The sequence below is a fragment of the Mytilus californianus genome, unplaced genomic scaffold (genome assembly GCF_021869535.1).
Source record: "Mytilus californianus isolate M0D057914Y unplaced genomic scaffold, xbMytCali1.0.p SCAF_6, whole genome shotgun sequence".
Lineage (NCBI taxonomy): Eukaryota > Metazoa > Mollusca > Bivalvia > Mytilida > Mytilidae > Mytilus > Mytilus californianus.
In genome coordinates this window covers 68,365,317-68,390,508 of record NW_026262712.1, presented here as the reverse complement: position 1 = coordinate 68,390,508, position 25,192 = coordinate 68,365,317, and the positions used below count along the sequence as shown (strand labels likewise).

General features: G+C 32.3%; 1 protein-coding gene across 3 annotated transcripts in view; it reads left to right on the top strand.

Annotated features, from left to right (window-relative positions):
- The window catches only part of LOC127706855 (zinc transporter 1-like), a 50,781-nt gene that overhangs the window by 4,594 nt on the left and 20,995 nt on the right, over positions 1 to 25,192 (top strand). Inside the window, exons 1-2 of one of the 3 annotated variants that reach the window (XM_052211578.1) lie at positions 10,710 to 10,813; positions 23,433 to 23,715. In XM_052211578.1, the coding sequence (XP_052067538.1) occupies positions 23,539 to 23,715 (177 nt within the window). In that variant the 5' untranslated portion in view covers positions 10,710 to 10,813; positions 23,433 to 23,538. Of the gene's footprint in view, positions 1 to 10,709; positions 10,814 to 11,256; positions 11,616 to 23,432; positions 23,716 to 25,192 lie in introns of those variants that run through there. The other 2 variants (XM_052211577.1, XM_052211580.1) reach the window with 2 other exon arrangements.

Here is a 25,192-nt window from a genome sequence, read left to right as displayed (position 1 = left end):
ATTATTCATGAAATAGACCATGGAGGAAAACATTACACTATAGATGTACAATAGATATAAGAAGATATGGTATGAGTGCCATTGAGACAATTCTCATTCAAGTCACAATTTGTAAAAGTAAACCATTATAGGTCAAAGTAAGGCCTTCAACACGGAGCATTGGCTCACATCGAACAACAAGCTATAAAGGGCCCAAAAATGACTAGTGTAAAACCATTCAAACAGGTTTGTTTGTTTTTATTTTTTGTTTTTGTTTTTGTTTGTGTTGTTGTTTTTGCTTTGCATGACATCTACACTTCATTGCACAAAATATTGAATTTGATTACTACAAATAGTACCTACGATCCAGTAGATGTAAAAAAGAAAGAAAAGAAATGAGAGAGGGGTTTCATGGAAAGAGATAAACTTCAGGGAAATGATGAAAGGCTTACTTGAGAGAATATCTATACAAAAAAAATAAATAAATAAACATCACTATCGAAACATTAACATGTCACCTATAAAACACCTGACAAAAATCGTCTGAAACTTGAGAAGTATCTGATGACTGAAGTATAGAAACCTTGTCTCGTCTGATGTATATAAAAAAAAGTGTTGCAAATTTCAGGCCAATTTCCATCATTTTAGTTGCCACTAGGCTTTAACCAAGCAATAATCAATCAATCTTATTTGGGTATGCTTCAAAGTTGTTTTATCAAGAGGAAAAAACCATATTTTTCCGATTAACAACATAGGAATTAATGAATAAATCATATCCACTTGTAAAATGTTTTGAGCAACCCAGTCTCTTGTATCATCTTCGCTAGCCAAGGGTTACGATCCGGTCCCCTCAGAGACTAGAACGACAGTGACGAAACATCCACAGAAATCCTACCAGATATATTATGCAAGGTCACGGATTGACTGACCACTTACACACAAGATTTCTTTTTCAAAAATGCTACAAGACTTAAATCCTTTCTTACTAATGATCCACCAAACGCAAAAATATTCAAGCACCTTCGCGGTCCGAATTTCAGGTTTCTAGAGTTTTATTTCTTTCTCTTATTTATTTTATTCTAAACCACGCATTCTCCTTGTCTGATTTAAGATGTCTATATACAACATATGATTTTTTGAAACTCCAGAAGATATCCATCTTACACCAAATGTATTATTTTAAGTAAAACGAATGTCCCGGATGGCCATAACGATGAGTGTTATACCTTTAAAAGAGGCTTACAAAAAAATATATACTAAGTCTGCAATCTCCGAACTATGACCATCCATCCAATACATGTTGAAGTATTTTTTTTAATATTCCATTTCATAAACATTGTGTTATTGTGCTATGGTCAATCTTGAGTTCTTGTCTTTCACTTTTGCTTACTAAATATGTACTTTGTCTATATGCCATTTTGTGTTTCTTTGTTGAAACGGTTATTTGTTTTTGTAGTGATTAAGATTTATATTACAATGTTGACTGCTGTACCCCAATTTTTGACGTTTTTACCTATTATGTCTGTCTGTTTTGCTCACACATTGTTGTCAATATAATGGAATTCTATGCGACTGTCAAACAAGTGAGAGGTTTAGCTAGCTATAAAACCAGGTTTAATCCACCATTTTCTACATAAGAAATGGATGTACCAAGTCAAGAATATGACTGTTGTTTTCCATTCGTTAAATGTGTTTGAGCTTTTGATTTTGCCATTTTATAAAGAACTTTCCGTTTTGAATTTCCCTTGGAGTTCGGTATTTTTGTTATTTTACTTTTTATACTTAAAAGAAGATTGTCATCAGAAAATATCAGTTTTTAAATTGTATGTCACGATTTGTGTACCAGATACGTTACCAACTTTTAATTAGACTAGTATTATGAATAAACATTTATCTTATCAAAAATCTGATATTCATGTCGCTTCAGTCTGATGTTTTGGTCGTCCTGAACATGCATGAAATATTTGCCACTGAACGTTAAGCAAACAACCATCAATCAATCAATCTGTTGAGTGTTCTTCCATATATCATCGGTAACCAAAACAAAACTATTTCATGTGTATTTATAAAGATAAGAAAATTGATAAGCTGCTTAACTAAAAAATAGCTTTTTAACGTTGATCTGAACATACGCCGCGGTTATGGAATTGTTTAAATAAAAGTTGACCACGTCATGGCATGCTATCCATGTATTTTGTAGTAATAAAACATATTTTGACAGGAAATGTTTATACACTTAGGTATTGTTTCAATGGTTAAGGTTTTGATTCTTATAAAAATCGTATTTTAACGTTCGCCCATATAGTCCGTTCGCTCAGGGTTCGTTCGCCCTACTTTAAAAAAAAAGATAATATAGTGGTATTTTAAGATTTAATAAACATATTCAGATATTTATATGATCAATATTAGAAAAATATATATTCTCGAAATTATGAAAAAACACGGAAATATTAAAAAAACTTACTGTTTTTTTTTAGCATTAATGGGCTCCATTTTTACATTAATTTTGTTTTATTTAGAATTATTTTTAATGGCTGTTGATTGTAATTTAGAATGCTGATTAGGTATAATTATGATGTCTTTGAGCTCATATTTTTGAATTAATTGTCTTTGTTGAACTAATAATGAAAGTAATATATTTTTTTTTAGAAATACAAATACAAATATTTTATTGACACAAACTCATTTGAATGATAACGAGGTTGTGGTAAATGGTGGCGGTTTTTTCAGTGAGAAGAATTTGCAGTTATTACCTGATTTATCCTGTGGAACGATCTGTATTGCATCCAAAAACTATCATATATCAAGAGTCTAAGCATTCAACACAATTTCATACAAAAACTAGTGTTTTATTGACAAAATACAGAATTTTCTCCATTGAGTATCCCACAAATTCAAGATGGCGGACACATAAATCGAGCATGGTCTCACCTTTTTATATCTTGAAACTATTTTACCCTACCACTACTAGTTTATATGAAGTCTTGAAGTCTCTACGGGGACTGGCCTGTACCAGGCTGCGACCAAACTAGGTGATTTACAGACTTCAAACTGCCTTTTATATATAAATGTATATTAATTATTAACATTTATGAGATGGGTTCTTAGATGTATATATAGAACGTGTGTTTTACAGACAGCAGTACTCTTTTACGTCCGCATAGACAATAGCGTAGATGCTATAAACAGTGTGTGCTCATTTTAAAACTTGATATTTATGTTTTTAATATTTGGAATATAATCCAAGAGAATAACAGAAGGCAGACATCGTTTATAAAGGAACTTTTTAATTAACGTTTGCTTCTCGCCATAATTATATAGCTTGCTTATTTAACTGTTTTTCGTCACTAACTCTGCTTGTGTATGCGCATAGAATACTTATATATATATAACTTTTTGGCAGTAATATTCATACCATATCGTGTGCTGATTGATACTACCTTTTGTTGTCCGAAATTATCAATGTCTAAGAGAAAATTAAGGAAATATTTGAGAAAACCAATTCCGCCTGTTGTTGGCAAACAAGCCTTAACTCCTTTGATTCTTACCGACAGTAAAGCTAAATATTTAAAGAGATATAGTGCATCACATGTTGAAAAAAAAAAATGGCGATTTAAATCTGGCCAAACTTCAAGTCAAGGATACAAGTGGCTTCAAAATAATATAGACAATCTAATTGGGCATCTGGACAACTTTCATTTCTACATCTGGCTCGGTACATGTGACATCACTGACTACGATAGGAAATACATTAGCCTTTCAACTGATAAAGATAGACCAAAGATACTGACCGATAATCTAAATAACTTCGTTAGTCTTATCAAATCATATCCGGCATGCAAGATCTCAATTTTTGAAATTCCACCATATTCAATCATAGACTTTAATAAAAGCAGAAGACACAGTGACCCTTCCAGCTTTAAGCAACAGGAGGAAAATTTATTATCTGAAATACACAATATAAATAGTCAATAGATTAGATTAATTAATGAGTCGTTAAATACTTTCTCACCAAATTTTGCTGTTGATGTAAGTCATAACCACAACGAAAAAACTTCAAAGTCAAAGAAAATCACACTACGTGACAGATACTTCTTTAATCTATATTTAGACGATATTCATCCAAACACAGAGCTAGGAAGAGTTTGGTTAAAAAAGATCGCAGTACATGTTCAGAAAGACTGTTGGGGCTATGTACACAGTCCAACGGTGGTAGTATCCACGACGCACTCACTGTATTTGACCCCTTCACATTTCTATATTCCAGTCGATCTACTGTTTAACTTATACTTTGAACTTTAGTGACAGAGCTTTCCAACGATGGGTTTATCTACGACGTGTCAGCTCTGTTGCTCGATTTCGAAACTGACAACATGGCTCTTAATAGTACTACATCTACAAGAATCTCTGATGGTAATCAATCTCTGGATAAAAAGGAAGTCACATATACAAAATCATATACTTTGAATATTGAAATATCTCTGACAAAGAAACTGAATTCTGCAAAACGCAATCAATTTATCATACAAATGCACAGGTGGGGGTTTTTACAACCGAACTAGATGCTGTCACGTTTGAGCTTTTTCTCAATGCTTGTGAGATATACTACTCCCAATCAACACAAGCCTTCAGTGATGTTAAAAAAGATGTATATGTCTATAAATTTGGAAACACAGTACAAAGAACTACAAAATACGTGAAAACGAAAATGTATGCTTTACAGTCAATCTTTATTTAACCAAATGCTCAATACTCGTCAATGGAAAAATGCCTGCAATTTCATTAATAGAGACCTTATCAAACTGCATGAAATCATAAGCCAGACCACTGTCAATGAAGAGACTAACAAAATACTAGCTTGTAGGTTAAGTGAAGTTCTTCAAAATTCTAAAGGCACCAAAAACAACCCTACTGTACACAATAACAGTGCAAACTCTATTGAAAAATGCTACAAATGCAAAAGAAGCTGTAGAAACAGAGCAGTTTATTGTACAAATAAACACTGGGCACACCTCAAGTGCGAGAGACTTTCTGAATCCGAAATTGGAAATCTTGAAAAACAAGACGAAAATGCTGTATATGAATGTCTACAATGTTTCAAAAATTTAGATGATGGAAATGATAACGTATCACCAAAATGTAAACGCCCTGCTATTTTAAATGATACTAATACTTTAGATTTGACAACTCAGTCTCTTTCACAGACAGCATACAACCAACTTTGGCCCAACAAATTTTATTAGATGAAACTATGGAGATGTGTCCAGCCTGTTCTGATATTTTGACAATAGATAAATCTACATGTCTAACCTATTGCCAACAACTCCATCTTAAATGCTTCAATGTTGATTTAGATGTTTGTTATGTTTGTTTTGGTAGCAACCAACAAATTGCTCTGAACATTTCTCTCCCTCAAAATTCCGAACCAATGAAAACTAATACAACGGCGAAAGAATATTTGCCTACAATTTCAGATTCTGCAAAAACAGGGGTGACCCTACACACTCCGGTCATCAGTACAATTCAGAGTACTCCGTCCATTCCTCTTGACAATAACCCAGCAAAACAAAAGATTATGCCCGACAGACTGCAAGATCCATATGCTAAATTAAAAAACCTACGATAGCTTGAACAGAGACTGAAAAAGAAGGAAGAACAACTTAAAATCAAAGAGGCAATGATAAATGATGACTTAAAAGATAAAGAAAAGATCCTTGAGAGACTATTCAAAGCAGAAAATAGAAATTTTGAACTGGAGCAGACTATCAAAACTTTAAACAGAAGAATCTCCATTCTGGAAGCACAACCAACTCAACAGGTTAAGGAAACTAATTCTCCACCACAAAACAACTGTACACAAAGTTCAACGGATGAACTAATTATTGGTGTCCGAGATAAAGTGACCCGTTTTGTTCTATCAAAAATTGATAATTAACTTGATAAATTACTGTCAAATAATGATCAAGCTAAAGATAACCCAGCAGTAGTAACTGATTTATCAGAGCCAATAAAAAATAACTCCAATGTAGATCAAACAAGTTCACAAAACCATGAAAACATCATCTTGACACCAACAGCAAAAAGCTCGCACCGTGATAACAACCACTCTAATAGAAAACAACAACATTTTAATACTTCCTACACCAACAATTCTGAGGTAAACCATGTTCAACATAGCACTACTCCACTACAAATTTCACAGAAAACTGAGGTACAGCATACAGGCAGAGATCAATTCAGGACAAACCCAAACTTACAACAGTTTAAACCGTATATCCCACCGCATCAAAACCTTGCTACCTCAAGGCAAAATTGTAAAGTTGGACAACCTATCTTTTATACTACTCAAAATGAATCAGACAACCATTTTTTATCCAGAATAGGCCAAAATTACCGAATCACCTGATTGACGTATTAATTAATCAATAGTACACAAAAGGACAGTCAGATTGTACATAGTGTTAATAATGTTGATATAAGTCATAAAACTGCCAGACTTTTAACTTTTAACTGTAAAAATATTTTAACATGTGGACCGTTTTTTTCTGAAGCTACTAAGCATCTTGATATATGATTGATACAAGAGCACTGGTTATTCAACTGCCAATTATACTTATTAAATGAATTAAATGAAAACCTTATCGGTATAGGAACATCAGTAGATGAGAGAGATCCACTGCCTCCATCACATATGCCGAGAGGATACGGAGGGGTTGCAATACTATGGAAGAAAGAACTAAATCATCTGATCACCCCGTTACCTATTGGAAATGAAAGAATTCAATGCGTCGAAATGAAAGGAAGTACTAAAAAATTACTACTTGGATCTATATATATGCCATGTAGAAGCTCAAACAATAGTACAGCTGAATTTCAGGAATATTTTTGCGCCTGTCCCAAGTCAGGAGCCTCTTGCCTTTGTTAGTCTTGTATGTTTTTTTTAATTTTAGTTCATTTATATGTTTTGGAGTTTAGTGTGACGTCCATTTTCACTGAACTAGTACACAATTGTATTTAGGGACCAGCTGAGGACCACCTACGTGTGCGGGATTTTCTCGCAGCGTTGAAGACCCATTGGTGGCCTTCGGCTGTTGTCTGCTCTTTGGTCGGGTTGTTGTCTCCTTGACATATTCCCCATTTCCATTCTCAATTTTATTGATGCATTATATGAAATTATACAATCATTTGGACTAACACATATAATCATGATTGGAGGAGATTTTAATGAAAACCTGCTAGTCACCTCAAACAACAAAAGAAGCAAATATATTTCTGAATTTATAAATGAAAGTAAGCTGAAAACCCAGAACGTCGGAAAGACATTTATACATTCTAATGGTAGTGACTGTACGGCAATAGATTATATCTTGTATCCTGAGCACTTTAGTGACAAGATCTTACATCTTAGGAGATTAGAAATAACAAATAACATTTTAGATCATTATCCAGTGTGTGCCAATATTAAATTCAGTTTTTCAATGAAAACTAAGCAAGATATAAAAAGCAAAAATGGACAAACTGTTCGTAAAATAGATTGGCATAAAATTGACAAAGATTTATACAAACAGGTATTATCAGATGAACTTGATAAATGTGACTTTACAATTAATGACCCACTAGAGATTGATAAGGCAGTTACCAACATCAACACTGCAGTGACTCGGGCTCTAACAACTATTGTACCACCTCTGAAAGGAAAAAGGCGTAAACTAAAACTGAATTTTATGACCCACAACATATATTTGGCAATTAAGGCAAAGGAAAACGCTTTCTGTGAATGGAAAATCAACGGCAGACCAGACATTGCTACAAATCCTCTACGTTTAAATAAAAAGCAAACAACATATGAACTTAAATAAACTATGCAGAGTCGAAAATGCAAATCTTCGGATAACAGAGAGACAACCACTCATTGACGCAAGAACAATGGACAGTAAACTCTTCTATCAGCTCATAAAAAACAAAGAGGGAAATTAAATCGATTCATTAATGAACTTCAAGTAGGTGAATCTAGTCTGAAAGGTGACAACAATATTCTTGAAGGATGGAAGACCCATTTCGCAAATTTAGCAAAAGAATCAGATCCTATGAACTTTGATCAAGACTATTTTGAGCTAGTCGACGCTGAATATCTCCAAATTATACAGATATGTTTAGTTGCCTACAACCATGAAGAGGTAACTACAGATGAGTTAGAAAAAGCCCTACATCAGCTAAATAGAAACAAGTCAGCTGACATTTTTGGTATTACCGCAGAATGCCTTCTATTCGGCGGGGAAAAACTTGATAGTACATTGCTTAAAGTCATCAATGCATCATTTCAGCACTGTCATATTACAAACAGCTTGAAAACTGGTACTCTTACACCAATCTTTAAGAATAAAGGAGACATCTCAAACTCAAAAAATTATAGAGGCATTACCATTTCTCCTTCATTATCTAAAATAATAGAAACCATACTTAAATTACGGATAAATCCAAACATATTGGAAGATCAAAACCCTCTCCAGCGTGGTTTTACTGACAACACTGTTCCACTTATAGCATCTCTAATCATGGAGGAATTCAAAAGAGAAAGTACGGACTTAAACAAACCAACAATATACGGAATGCTTGACGCAAAATCTGCTTTCGATGTAGTGCGACATACAAACCTAATCAGAAAGCTATATCATTTAGGTATTTCAGAACAACGCATTTTAATAATTGATAACCTGTATAGAAATGCTACTTTGAAAATTAAATGGAAAGGAAATACATCTGATGCATTCAACATTGAGCAAGGCGTAAGGCAAGGAGGAACGTTAAGTGCTGATTTATACAAAGTTTATTTAAACCAGCTGTTGAACAATTTTGTAGAATCTAAACTTGGTGGAAAGATAGGTTCGATAAGTTGCTGTGTCCCCACCTGTGCAGACGACATAACAATAGTAGGAAAATGTCACCCAATAGCAAGAACGTTATCAGTCAATATAAGAGACATATCTAGAATACCAGTCCGATTTAAAATCTTAACTGGAACATACATTCTTCAGGTGAAAAGGGTTGTGTTCAATAAAACTACACCAGATGGTACCTGCTTGATGTGCAAAAAGAATGAAGAAACTATGAATCATTTCCTGTTGATATGTGAAGAACTAGAGTGCATACGAAAACCACTCATTTTAGAAATAATAAACATTAGCAGTATGCTATTTGCTAAACATAAAGTAGACGCTGCATTTGATATTTCAATAATTATAGTCAACCCATATTTTTACTGCACACGGCTGAATTCTGAAGCTCTTATATCAGACATTGATACCGAACTAGAACCATTATGTAGAAGCTTGTGCTACAAATTACATGCTAGAAGATACCAATTACTAGACATCACTAAGAAGCCAAGAACTGTTAAATAATTTTCCTTGATGAGGACTGATCGCATCTTGGTACTGTTCAGTTTCCCTTGAATTATACTTATAGATAAAAAAATTTTAAAAGTATAAATTATCTTATCTATTTTTTAAAAGTATAAATTATCTTAACTATTTCAGTCAAAATTCCCGTGATTCTGAGTTTATTTATAGTAGATAAGAGACATTCTGCTTAGTTGACATTTAGATTTTATAGCAGATACAAACATTTTTATTGTAAATAAACCTTGACAATTTGTCTTATTGGTGGAGGATTGGTGATAGAACTGTAAATAATACTATTGTGTGGACCGTTTTTTTTTTTAATATACTGGTGGATAGCTGCCTTTTACTCCAATTGTGGAGGTGTGCCTAGATTGGCAGAAGATAGAAAATACAGATACAGATTAACAATAAATGGTTAAGACCTATTGCGTATATATAATTATATCAATTGACATGATAGAATGGAAAGTTACATGTTAATATATCATGATAGAATGAAAAGTTGCATATTGATGTATCATATTAGTTCACTTTTCCTTATATTTAGACACTTTGATATGAAAGAGGAAGACAGTCTAAGTAATTATATAATGCTGAGCTATTGTTTACCAATAGAGATATTTTGTCATCAGTGTTAATGTTACGCTGTATTTTAAATATAGCATTTATTTTATTTTCTAATATTTCTCGTTTTGAGGTAAATCTATTATCTTTTAATAAGAAATGTTGTTCATCTTCAATTTCCCCATTATTACAGACAGGACAGTATCTTTCCTCTCTAGGAAAGTTCAGATGTCTTCACCTTTCATTATAATTTTTTAATTTGAAATTAAACAAGCTCTTTTAAATGAACTAGTCAGCTTGGAATGAGTAAAAACAACAATGTACGAATTGTAAGACATAACAGGGGTTCATGTTTCGCACACAGCTTGGGTTCTTTGATCTCAAGTTCGTTTTGAAACATTTCCTATATATGACATATATGCATGTGCTCTTTAAAATAATAGTGTAAAAAATTATTGGTGTGTGATGCGAAGTTCGAATTGGATCCTGTAATAAACATCAACAAATCAAAACATAAATAAATTTATATTCTTTTCGAATGTTTTATTTTGGGGATGTATATATACATATTTGCATGCTGCATGCCTTGTTTTATTTGTTATTGCATATGTTTTTATATTCGTTGAAAAGCTCAATGATTAGAGCTTATGTTGTAGTATGTTTGTCAATATGCCGAATCAAAATAAAGTTTTACTTACTTACTTTTATTCACGTTTATTTTCTATAAGATCGAATGGACCCAGGGCGAACAGGTATAAGGGCGAACGGACCCAGGGCGAACAAGTTTTAGGGCGAACAGGTACTAGGGCGAACGCGAATCAGGGCGAACGGACCCGGATTCTGTTTGACTGGGTGTAAGTTAATCAAAGGTCAGTATATGGACTGGTATGGTTATGTCGTGATCAGGGGCAGCGACATAATTTATAACATATTATAGTCTCTGTCAGGGTCACGATAAAATATCTTTGTTTATTAATAGCTTAATCATGTTAAATCACCAACTGAAACTACTATGGCATATGACATATGATATGTTATAGTAGTTTCCGTCACCATGAAGATAAACGGCATGTTATCTCTTGACATACGTTTAAACAGCGACATATAATTATGTCAATTATGTCGGCAGTCTCGCAATTGTACTGAATGCTACCGAACATTATTGTTTTGAGAAGAAAAGTGAATATTTGAATTGTTGTGATAATCCAAAATTTGTGATTTCATACCTTTTACTATGTTATATTTATTTTTTCTAGTGTGATATTTATTGCGTTCTGAATTTACAGTAAGCCATTGAATGATTGTCTCCCCTGTGCATCTTCTTTATAAAAAGATACTAAAATTTACTAATAATTTGCACCCACGAAAGTCAGCTGTTTTACATTGTTTTTCGTTATTTTGAGTATTATTGGTATCTGAGATTAAAAACTGTGTAGAAATCACCCGACAGTAAGGCAATGGATACATTTTCCTCATTGAAATACAGCACATAATTACTGTTCCGGCGTAGCAACCCACGAAAGTTTTGCACACTGAACGTTTGAAAAGGCCGGGTGCATATCTTAAAATTTATTCAACATGAAAGGTGTATTTGTGCAAAATAGGAAATGAAGAATTGGAACATCCTGGATAAATTGTAAGCTTTGGAAATTTTGAGTTTGAAACCATTTGGTAAGTGAATCTTTCTAAATTATACTGTTTCTCAGATCATGGCCTCAAGCCTCAAGGCGAGAGCATGAATATATCAGGTGGGCCTTGATTGCAAAAAAAATAAAGTCATTCCCCCAGTAAGTCTGCACATAGTCTATATTTGGTGTGGACCTGCATTTTATAGTTCATTGGTTATTCATTTCAAAGACAACGAAAAGTTGTCAAAAGTAGACAAGAAATTATGTTATTTAAATTATGTGTTTTTTTTCCTAAAATGTAAATTGATGTACTTTTGTATAATTTGTATATGCAAATCCTTTTCGCTTTTGATATGTGTTATTACATGTTACTGCAGCTTTGCAGACACGACTCAATCATCAAATTCCCAATCAATAGATACGGTGTTTGAACAATATTTGAATACATGTTGCTAGAAATACAAATGTACAGTTCAGCTGGATTGTAGGGAAAAAATGAACAATACAGGAATTTTTATCATGAATTTTGCATTTATTTATCTACATTCATCATGTTCATCCTACTTCTGTGTTTAGCATGCTACATGTATCAAGTTACAATATACATGTACATAATGTACAGAAATCAACCAGAATGAAGATTGTGAAGAAAGGCACATTATATTTAGTGTACATAAAGGCTTGACAGATGTACCTTTGAACAAATATTTGCACACAGAACCCTGTTAGTCTGGGAAAGGCTGGGTGCATATTTTAACATAGAACTCTTAAATATCTGGGAAAGGCTGGGTGCATAATTTAACACTTTTCAGATATTTTTAAAACTTATTAAGGATGTACATATACATTGATACATGTATATGCATGTAGCTAGTCAGGTAAAATTTAAAAAAATTGGGAATTTAAAATTGATACTATAAAACAGATGAGCATTAGTTAAGGAACAAAATAATCTAAAAATATTGATAAGATGTTATGAAACTCCTTATCGAGATATTTGATTTTAAAAAAATTGACGGGAAAAGGCTGACTTGGACTTTACCTTATATTTAGCATTGGCATTATTTGTGTCTCAAATCGTAAAAAATAAAACCTAGAATCTGCTTTAATTTTGGTAATGACCTTTTATGAGCTATTAGATGCTTCTAAGTTGGTGATATGGGGCAAAATATTTTACCCTCTATCGTAGGAAAAGTTCGAAGGAGTCCGAACATCTGACAAAAATTCCTAAACCGGAAATGACTACAGCCGTAACTGTATAAAAGTAGAATATGTATATGTATGATAATTATTAAGATATGTAATAACATTGACTGTGCAAAATGTACTGCACCAGTCTGACCAGATGTGCATTTTGGCAATAAATGTCTCTCCAGTGATGCCTAGAGGTCAAAATGTTTGTAAATCTAAAACTTATTCAACATTGAAGAGCTAATCTAACATGTCTTATCACAAAGGACAAAAGATTTAGCAAAAAAACGGGGAAGACTTGCAATCAGTCAGGATTTATTTTAAGATTTTGATTTGAATTTGATGCAGTTTAAGACAGACATCATTGGTTCATACATGCATGACATATGTAAGAAGTACATATGTAAAATCTGATGGTAATAATAAGCAGGGGTTAAAAAATTTTGTTACAGGTAACTAGCCCAGGACTTATTTGCAGCTGGATTTTACTAGCCCTGTTTGAAAAAGTCATGAAAGTGCTAGCCCATCAAAACTGACCTGCTAGCCCGAGAATGCCTTACAAATCAGAGTTTGCTGTATAATTACAAAGTGGATGTCCCTTGTTTTGAAGACGGCATTATACATGTTATACATTGTACTTAATAATTTTTGTTGACCTGCTTTTTATTCTTTTGGTAAACAAACAGTGGTGCTTATCCTAACTTAGTTGTTCCTATATACAAAGCAGACTTTTTATTGGCGTGCTCGGGAAAATAACGGCAATATTCTCTGTTTTTTCATCAGCAACACGGCCGACCTTGTCCAGAGGAATCTCTCTTTCCGGGACTCTATAAATTTTCCTTTCCGCTTTTCCCGGTCGTATTTGTCATTTTTGGGGGATGAATTGTCACTCTCATTACCCCATTCATCTACAGTTTTTCGTTTTAAAACTAACGAAGTTCCTGGGATGCCCGTACTAAAATATTTAGAAATATTTGGTTGCATGGATTGGTTTTGTGCTCAACAGCTGTCCAACAAGACAGGTCAATACCGATCAATACATCATACCCCCAGTACCGTTAATTGAAAATCTTGGTAAAACCCCCGCCCCTTTTTTTTACTGAGAAATCAATATTTAAAGTACGAGAATTGCGATCAATACATGATACCGGGCCACCTAGAGTTATTTGTTCTATTTTTAAAATATGTACAACAGGACCTGTACAAGCCAGTTCAAATTCTTGGAATCCCGGACGACGTAAATGAATCTTGATTCCCTAAGACAGAATAGTGATGAAGAGATTTTCCACTTTCTGTATTGGAAATGCCAAGAATTTTTTGTTACTAGTCCGTCGGGCATATTGGGTTAAAAATTTTGATTGCCCCGAGGCGTAAATGCTCTAGTCCCGGGCGTTGGGCTAGTGGATTTTTTAACCCCTGATAAGGAAGGAATCCCATGTGCAGTTGTAAAACATGAGGACTTAAAAATTATAAATTTGTATATCCTTATTTTATTTTAAAAAAATTGTCAAAGCATTGGACATTTCCTGAAATACTTAATACTTTATCAAGCTTGCCTGAAGGCGTTAAGGGACAAGTTAACAAAACCGTTTATTGGGCCTTTGTTTTACTGGAGTGACCTCTACAGATGAAGGAGAGAAATTTGTTTTAGTCCACTGAAACAGTTTGTTCTAAGTTTTAATTGTAAACAGTAACAATGACATGAATGATCAGCAAGCTTAAGACATACAAATTCAGTACAACAGAAATTGTCAATTGACTCGATCCTTGTCATGTTGTTAGGTTTTAAATTTCTTTAAATGAATAATTTTGCCTATTTCTTGTATTTTGGCTATATTACAAATGTACATTGTACCTTAAAACTATAAAAGATTAGATACATGTACATGTAGCAATAAACTATCAATAGCAAAAACAAGCAGCAAGTCAAGGTCTACCATGTCTACAAGAAAATCATCAGATTTGAAAATATCAATTGAATCCTTAAACATGTTCATGATGTTAAAGGGGATATTGCTAAAATGACTTTACCATTTTCTTTTTAAATGTTCTCCAAGTGGGTGTGTATTTAGTCACAATCTTAATTACCGTATTTAGCTATGTATAGGATGCAGTTGTGTATACCACACACCCCGTTTCATCCTTCTAAATTCGTGAAAAAAAATAATAAGAAAAATATAAAAATACCACTTGTACATGTTGTATATAATAGATAAATAATTTTAAAGTCATAAACAATAAAATGGTAGAGCTTTTATCATGTACATTTGTAAATTTTAACATTTATTTATTTTATAAAAGTAAAGTTATTAATTACATGTAAGAGATCCCTTTTGACATCAATCATGTCAATGTTTGTCTAAGGTTGTCCAAGATGATGCACTGTTCAAATATTATAAAAGAAATAATTGGAATGTTATGGAACAAAAGAAATTAGACCGCAAACATTTTTCTAAATTGATTACAGTGTTCCTGCCTGCCCTAAATAGAAGGGCGGCCCGCCTTTGGTGCCCTTACCCCTGCCCTTCTGCCCTCCAAAGTAAAAGAATGCACCCCTCTGCCTTTTCAAAAAAATAAAATTTCCAAATTTCATGCCTACCGGCGTTTCTGGTAAAATTGTTACCTGATTGTGTAACACTAATTAACTGACAATGGGATTAAGTTAAATACCATAACATAAAAAATAAAATCTTTAACAATTTTAAAGGCATACATGTACATAGTTTTGACTTAATTGGTAAAAAATGTTTTGTTTCATAACCATGAGTATGAAATTTAAAGAAGAATCAAAGAAATTTGTACTTTGAACATAACAAGATTCACTTCCTGTTTTATTCTTGTATTTTATAATCCTCCTGACATAGGAGCACTCAACAAATTTATTTTTAACAATGATGGAGAAAAAAGTAACTGTTTATACCTTCTGCAATATATTATTGCATCATCTCCTGTCTCACCTGTTATATTTATAAAACTCCTTACTGAGGAGCACTTTGGTGTGCACTTATAAATACTTTTTTGAAACAATTCAAATGATAATAAATAACTCTCAATAACATATATATACTATATGTTTGAACAAGTAATTTAAATGTAGATAATTTAATTACATTAAACATTAAATTTTGCATGTATAACTCCATCTTTCAAAACTTCTTGTTTATTTTTATAGACTGGTATTAGTTATAAAACATTGAAATTTCTGATGATTATTTTCCTTACCAAATGTACAAGTTTGTTTAGATTAACATCAAAATGATATGCTTTGCTTCGTGGTATGATAATTTGATAAAAGAAAATTCTTACTGGAACCAACATCAAGAACACATTAATATCTGAATATGGTTTAAATACAACTAATGTTCTCCAGCTGAGCCTAGCAATATTCAAGGTAATTTATACACTGTCCAACATTGCCCTTAAAATCTGGGTTATAACGCTAAAGTACCCTTCCAGACAACTAGCACCCTTCTGCCCTGAGATTCAAGCTGGAACACTGGATTAGCAGTAATTAAAATTCAATAATTCTTAAATCCCATATTTTCTTTTCACTAATCATGTTGATTAGAGCACTGTCTGAGGTTATTATATTAAACGGGAGCATTGCATTTGCGCCAATTTTTACAAAATCCAATCTGTCGTTTGCGCCACAAGGTTATATTTCATTTGCACCAAAAAATAAAAACTACATTTGCGCCATTTTACAGGGAAAATGTAGCGGAAAAATTGAAATATTCATTGCTATATCGTGAATAAGTAACAGTATAATCTATTCCCTCTGGGTAGTCAAGTGAGTTCATACTCATTTTTTATACAAAACTGTGAGTCACTTAGGTTAAATTTCATATAGTGTTCACATGTTTGAGGTGTTAAGATGGACGTTGTTTATTCAGGGAAATTAGTCTGTAATTTATGATAACCACACATATAGGTTATCTAATGTTCTGGAAAATGGAGACAAGTTGTTAAGGGGTACCTACAAAACTTGCAAAGCCAGAATAACAACAGATATGGACAACATCAAAAAAATATAAAAACTTTGAATGAACACAACCATGATTTTCAGTGCAACGAATTATGGTATAGTTCTTTAATTATGGTTTTATGATGACTTTCTGATGAATATGTTTGATTCTGCAAACAAAAAATTGTATTTTAAAGTAATTATTAACAGTTTCTTTTGAATAAATCTATTTTTTTTATTTACCTGTAATATTGGTGCCAATGAAATATGGTTTGTGGCGCAAATGAAAGATTTTTTGGTCGTAAATGTAATGCCAATTGGCTCAAAAGCAAAGCACCGATACTGAACACCTGTCAAAAGTTAACCATGTTAACTGATTATTCAATTGCTACACACCCATACTTAATCCTTAATTAAATTTTAAGCTCACTCATGCAGGATGTCACACCAGTACTTTGAATATTCAATAATGAAGGAAAATAATGTTTGGAAAAAATTACAAATAAATAAGTAAAATAAAAAACGTCTTGAATATGTACAATAATGAAGAAAAAAAACGATATTAATATAAAAAAAAACGTCTTGTGTATAATAGGCATCCTCTACCAACTACATTTTTGTGGTAAAAAAGTGTATAATACAAACAAAATACGCATGATAAGGTATGGTGTGAAATATGGCTGCCATTATCAGTATTGCTAATGATTTTAATGGGGCATATTTTGCCAGGTGAGTGGATTCAGAACAATTAAGGGCTTGACTGTTGACAAAGTACAGAAACTGTAGATTGTATGTTGCACTCTAGATGTCTTGTTTTTCTTTGTTGTTGGGTTGCTGTCTCATTAATGATACCCCACACTTCTTTCATTCATATGCTTGCTTTACACATGTTACAGTCATCAGTCAAGGGACTAATTGAAATAAGTGATTTTTAAATCACTTATTAAAGTAGCAAATTCGAAATTTTGTCACATATTGTGATTTTGTAGTTTTACCAAAATTTTAAACACATATGTTAAGATAATATCTTTTCATTAGTAAAATTGAAAAAAATGAACTTTTTGCTTCTTTTAAGCAGCAAGGTTTATGCCTTTGATGCAATCATTTAGCTGCAAATTCTATTTTAGTTGAAAAAATGCTATAGAAATGGCTTTACATAATAAACTGATACTTTCTTAACAGATTTTTCCCAGCAGTGGGAGTATTTTTCCTGTAAAATTCAAGGTTTCATCTTATATGTTATGTAATAAAATTCTACTGTTTGTGATCAAAATTTCACTGTTCAGGGGGTGTTGAAATTAGTGGGGGTTATTAAAATAATGATACTTAAAGAAGTGATTTTTTGGAAGGAAATTGAGGTATGATACTTAGACAAGTGGTTTTTATACGACCGCAAAAAAATTTTGCGGTTATATATTGGTATGATATCTTCTCCTCTGAAACCACTGGGCCAAATTTAACCAATCTTGGCCACACTCATCATTAGGGTATATAGTTTAAAAAATGTGTCCGATGACCCACGCCAACTAACCAAGATGGCCACCATAGATAAAAATAGAACATAGGGGTAAAATGTAGATTTTGGCTTATATCTCTGAAAACAAAGCATTTAGAGTAAATCTGACATTGGGTGAAACTGATAATCAGGTCAAGATCTATCCGCCCTGAAATTTTCAGAGAAATCTGACAACCCGTTGTTGGGTTGCTGCCCCTGAATTGGTAATTTTAAGGAAATTTTGCAGTTTTTGGTTATTATTTTGAATATTATTATAGATAGAGATAAACTGTAAACAGCAATAATGTTCAACAAAGTAAGATCTACAAATAAGTCGTCATGACCAAAATTGTCAGTCAACCCCTTTGAGAGATATTGCCTTTAATAGTCAATTTTTAACAATTTTTCGTAAATTTTTGTAATCTTTTACAAAAATTTTCTTCTCTGAAACTACTGAGACAAATTTAACCATACTTGGCCATAATCATTATTAGGGTATCTTGTTTAAAAAATATGTCCGATGACCCCGCCTTCCAATCATCATGGCCAACTTGGTTAAAAATAGACTATAGGGGAAAATGCAGTTTTTTTATTATATCTCTGAAACTAAATATTTAGAGCAAATCTGACAGGTGGGAAAAATGTTCATCAGATTTAGATTTATCTGCCCTGAAATTTTCAGACGAATCCCACAACCCGTTGTTGGGTTGCTGCCCCTGAGTTAGGAATTTTGCAAAAATTTTGCGGTTTTTTATTTGTTATTATCTTAGATATCATTATAATATCTAATATCTAATACTATCAATTATGATTTTAACCTTATTTTACATGATTTCCAAAGCATCAGTAAATACAGGTGAGTGACACAGGCTCAGCCTCTAGTTTTCTTTAAAATTTTCCATTTTAAATTGGTTATTTCTGATTTATATATAAAAGCAATTGCAAGTAATAATGATATGGTTTGAATAGGTAAATTAAAATTTTTTACGTTCTTAGACCACATTCATTCTGTGTCAGAAACCTATGCTGTGTCAAATATTTAATCACAATCCAAATTCAGTGCTGTATCAAGCTTGAATGTTGTGTCCATACTTGCCCCAACTGTTCAGGGTTTGACCTCTGCAGCATAGCATTTTATTATGTCATTATCCTAGATTTAGTACAAGGTCATCACCTGACATGACCCGGTCATCCTATCAACACAGATATTTAAAGCTACAATATTATTCAATAAAATTAAATCACTTAGTCTAGTGATATATTTGTACTACTTAAATATGTGATTATGAACAGATATATCATGTTATGGAGGGGTATTTGCGAAAAATACCAGTCAAGGGACTGTAAAATTTCCCAAGCCGCTAGGCGAGGGAAATTCGGTCCCAAGACTGGTATTTTTCGCAAATACCCCTCCATAACATGATATATCTGTTTAATTACACCGAATAGATTTGGATTGAAACTAATTCATTAACATGTTTATGCATAATATTGAGGATAAGAGGATATTATCATAGAACTGCGGGAATTATACATGTACTAATACGCGTTAGCTCACTTTTTTATGTAACGTCATATCCGAAAAATTTTGGCAGGAAAATGCTGGAGAGGGTAAAAAAGGAATATCCAAAATGGCAAATACCATGGTATTTGAGGCAAATTCACAGAAAAACAGGCAAATTTTTTTGAAATGAGGAAAAAATATTAGAATATGCGAAAAATACACAGGCTTAGTCAACCATTCAAAATCTGGCTTTTTTTTTATATAAGGTGTAATTATTAAAGAAAGACAACTCTTTACTTCCAACCTTTATGGACATAATGTTACTTGAATCAGTGATTTAGAAAATCACTCATTTAAGTAAGTCCCCTGACTGGTCATGACAGCAGTTGGTTTATAAAATTTGAAAGTTATTAGTTCTATGACATGAAACATATTATTGTCATTTCATGTTAATGGACTATAGCAACATTTTGTTATTCAAAATTATCCTTAGCCATAGGACATATTCTAGGGTACATGTAGATTTATTTTGTTTGATACACATGATACAAGACTATCGAAAGAAATATAATATATGCTGTTAATACAGAAATTTTCGCTATGTTTTCATAATTACGAAAATTGCACCGAGACAAGTGTTGCAAAAATAAAAACTAGCATTTTCAATTTTTTTTTTTTTTATTTTTATAATTTTCAAGAATTACAACAAATACAACACATCAAACATACATACAGTAATATTAGCAATACATTTGAATATATATTTATTTATGACAATAAACATTGTTGAAAATTCAGTTTTATATTTATATGAAAAGAGAACATAAATACGGAAGAAAAGATAATTTGAGTTAAATGTTTATGTACCACTGTGTGGCACATGAGAAGGATAAATAGATATAGGAAGATGTGGTATGAGTGCCAATGAGACAACTCTCCATCCAAGTAACAATTTATAAAAGTAAACCATTATCATGATTATAGGTCAAGGTACAGCCTTCAACACGGAGCATTGGCTCACACCGAACAGCAAGCTATAATGGGCCCCAAAAAATTACTAGTGTAAAACCAAAACTAGTGTAAAGTATTTTATGAAAAAGGGGAAGAGGTTAAAATATCCAGTAAGATTTTCAGTACATTATAAGTTGTGCTATTAGATACAATAATATATTATGTTAGTTTTGACAATAATTGTCTGTAAATAATAAATGACAAATTGAATTATAAAAATAATTCTTTAAATACATTCCACATGGTATCAAAGTACTCTTGTCTCTTATTTTTGACTGCCATTATTTTTTCTAAATTGTACATATATTTTAGCTTTTCTTTAATGGCACTGAGTGAATGATCTTTTGAAAAACATCTACTGTTGTATATATATTGTTTCATGTATAGAAAAATCAAATTATATGGGTCACCTTTTCGAACTTTTGATATATCTCCAAAAATAAAATTTTAACTTATTCAATGGCAGGCTTACCCCACCAGATAAAAACCAATAATCAATATCTTGTAAAAAATTTGGATAATCTCACAATTCCACAGAATATGTTCAACAGTTTCATCTTCTAATTTACAAAAAGTACATAGAGGGTTATCAATAAGTTTGAATTTACATAAAAAATTATTTTTGGCAAGAATATTCTGTGGTTGATTCTGTACTGAAGCCACTGTAGTTTAGTATTGACAGTGACTGTAAAAGGTAGTTTGAATATATGTTTCCAAATGAGATCTTCGCCTAATATTTCACCCCACTTCAGTTGTCCTGTTGGAGTCACATTGCTACTAATGAGTATTTTGTACATATCTTTAGAACCTTTTCTACTTTTAAAAAAGACTTGTAAGCAAGCTGGAATAACTGGACAACATAACTTATATGAATCTTTTTTGTAATTATTTGATAGCAGAAATAACACTCATGTAATTCAAAAAATTTACATTGATATCGTAACATTGCTGTAACAATTCTAATGAAATAAAAAATCCATTTTCATCTATTACATCATTTACATATTATTGCGTGTAAACCATGATTAAACCAATGTTGGTAAAAAACAGGTTTATTACAAATTCTAATCATATTGTTAAACCAAATAGGACTTGATAAAAAATATTCATAGTCCATATTTCTTTCTTTATCAATTATCATTTCCCATGCTCTGAATACATCTTTCCAAAAACTGAAAGCATTTTCAATTTTGATAGGGGGCCTCGGTGGCCGAGTGGTCTAAGTAGTTACTACTGTAATCACTAGCCAGTCAACACTGAGGTTGTGAGTTCGAACCCCACTCGTGCGGGTGCACTCGACTCCAATCTTAATTGACTAGGATTGTCAGTTTTCCTATCGAAGGTCGGTGGTTTTCTCCGGGCACTCCTGCTTCCTCCACCAATAAAAACTGGCCACCACGAAATAGCCCAAAAGTGGTGCTTAAAAGTGGCGTTAAAACACCAAAAATCAAATCAAATCATCAATTTTGATAGCAGAATTTGTATACAGCATTTCCTGCAACTACAATAATTAATATCACATTTATGTCAATTGTCCAACAACCACAATAATCATGATAATATGTGATTTACAGTATTCCCTTGAATCCAGATGAGAAAATCTGAAAGGCTGAAAAAAATATGAAGAATGGAAATTTGATTATTCTTAATAAGATATTATAGTTTATCAGTTTTGACATATATTTGAATGAAAACATTCAACAATTCCAAGAATATTATTTGAATATTAATTATAGCAAAGTCATTGAAAGTGATGCAGGTAAAAATAGATCATATACTGTAAATTCAGAAACTATTGCGATGTTTTTATTATTGCGAAAAATGCGACAGGGTTATAATCGCAATAATTTAAACTCGCATTTTGAAAATTTTTTATATGAATTAAACAGGATGTTTCTCAATATCGCAAAAATTAAAATCACATTTTAGTTTAAAATGACAAAATCGCAATAATAAATGCACGCAATAATTTCTGAATTTACAGTATAGCCTTTGCTATGGGAAATTATTCAGTCTAGCATCAGGGATATAATATTTCTGAATTGAAAACCTATATTTAAATTAATAAAAATATTCATATAGTTTTACAAAATGCTTAAAAATAATTTTTCTATGACATATTCATAAAATTCATTTTTATCATTTCAGCAATCTCATTATTGGGATTTTCCCTTTGCTGAAAATAGACTTTTGTGAAATCAAATCAATATCTCTTTCACCTGCACTTCAAACTTCCTGCTTGTTTTTCATGTATTATTTATTCATACATGCCATGCATAGACTGGTATAGTGATAGCCAAAACATGGACTTACATGTGTATACTAGTGCCATGAGTAACACTGAGAAGTGCCATTTACTGAAATGCTGAGACAGATAGCAAACACATGTCCACAATTGAACTTCCATAATATGATTGATTGATTGATTGTTGGTGTTAAATGCCACTTTTAGAACTATTGGCTATACATGTATGATGGTGGTCAATTTTTTATTGGTGGAGGAAGCCCCAGTGCTGTGAGAGAGCTACTGATCTTTAGCATGTTTAGCAGGAAACTTCCATAATAAAGACTGTCTTTTTTTACAACACATAATTAAGAAAGTTTTCCTCAACCATATTGTCAACTGACCGGTTTAATTTTTTTTTGATTAAACAACATTATTTTGACAGTTAAATGATGGTTACCCTTTTTTCAGGTGAACAATTGAAAAAAAAAGAAAGAACTGAAGCAACAAAAAAAAGAAAAAAGGTAAAACAGCGACAATAAAAAGGAATAACTGAAGCAGCAAGACAAAGAACAAAATGGGAAAATACTCAGGAAAAACATGTCGATTGTTGACTATGTTGGGGATGACCGCATCCTTTTTCCTTGTTGAGATTATTGTGGGCTATGTAACAAATTCTATAGCATTAGTGGCAGATTCATTCCATATGTTGTCAGACGTGGTGGCATTGATTGTAGGCTTTGCCTCTGTTCGGGTAAGTAGCTTGTAACAATGTACATAAATCTATATATATGTAAATAATTACATTACATGTATGTTTCATTATAATACTTTATTTTGATTGGGTAACATCAATCTTGCATTATTCTGAAATTAACCTTCATTTCAAAATGAAATGTAATATTCATGATGGCACGAGCTTCCACAATAAAGTGCAAAGGTAAATAAAAGAAAAACTTGATAAAAATCGTGTTTTCATGATCCTAGCAAAAAAATGTAATTATAAGTATTGAGTGCTTCTTTTAGTAATTTTATAGGGTTGTAAAAGCGTTGACTGTGCGCACATTTTTAGAATGAAGCGCATCTGCGCTTCATACAAAATGTACTTCGGTCAACCCTTCTACACCCCAATAAATTTACAAAAAGAAGCATTGAATTCTTAAATGACTCCTTATATGACTCTTTGAAAACTGAAACTAAAATTTATGTTTATATAGCCTTTGCAGTTAGGATTGTAGATTTAAGTTGAATGTTCAAATTGTGATGACTGTTTATCATGTTTTTTGGACTGTAAGTTCTGACACCATAGTTTGATTATTACTTAGGTCTGCAAATCTGTGTTGTGTCTTCAGTTAATATAAAAAAAAAATTGATATCCACTTATATGCCAGATATTGGGATCAAGCCGTATGAACTGAAGAAAATTTGAACATTCATAAGAATGTACTTTTACTCATAATTGCATTTTTATGTTTTGTACAAGTGTTTTTATGAAATTATTAGCATTGTATTGACATTCTTTACATGTGCAAAAACTATGTGCATAAGCACAAGACCACCAGTTATGCAAAAACATCATGAACATGACAGTTACACTTACATGTATTTCAGTTAACTCTTTTTAATGATTAATTACATTGCACAATGAATTATGCCTTGTTTCCATGTTGTATTGACATTTTATCATATTTCATATCTATTAACATGTAATGACTAGGGTAGGCTGGTTTGAAGTTGTACAGACTATTTGTGATAACTAAAAACATTTAAGTTTCATAAACTACTGAAAATTGGCACATACATGACATATAAAGTCTTCTGAGTTCAAATCTACAAAAGGGCTTCAAATGTCCGAGCAAGTTCAAAATGTCTGAACCTAGCTCACTGACCATTTACATAATGTACATTTTTTGCTCATATGCATATATACATATGGATAATGCAAATGATTCCAAAGGTACTGGAACTTAACTGTACAGGACACATGGTCCAGTAAATACTGTGGATTCATTTATTTTCGTGGGTACCAATTTTTGTGGATTAAGGAAAACTTACATATTTGTGGATATCTAATTTCTTGGTTTTGCCGAAGTCTGCATACAAGCCTATAGAAAACTTGATTTTTAGCTCACCTGGCCCAGAGGGCCAAGTGAGCTTTTCTCATCACTTGGCATCCATCGTCCGTCGTCCCGCGTCCATCGTCCGTAAACTTTTACAAAAATCTTCTCCTC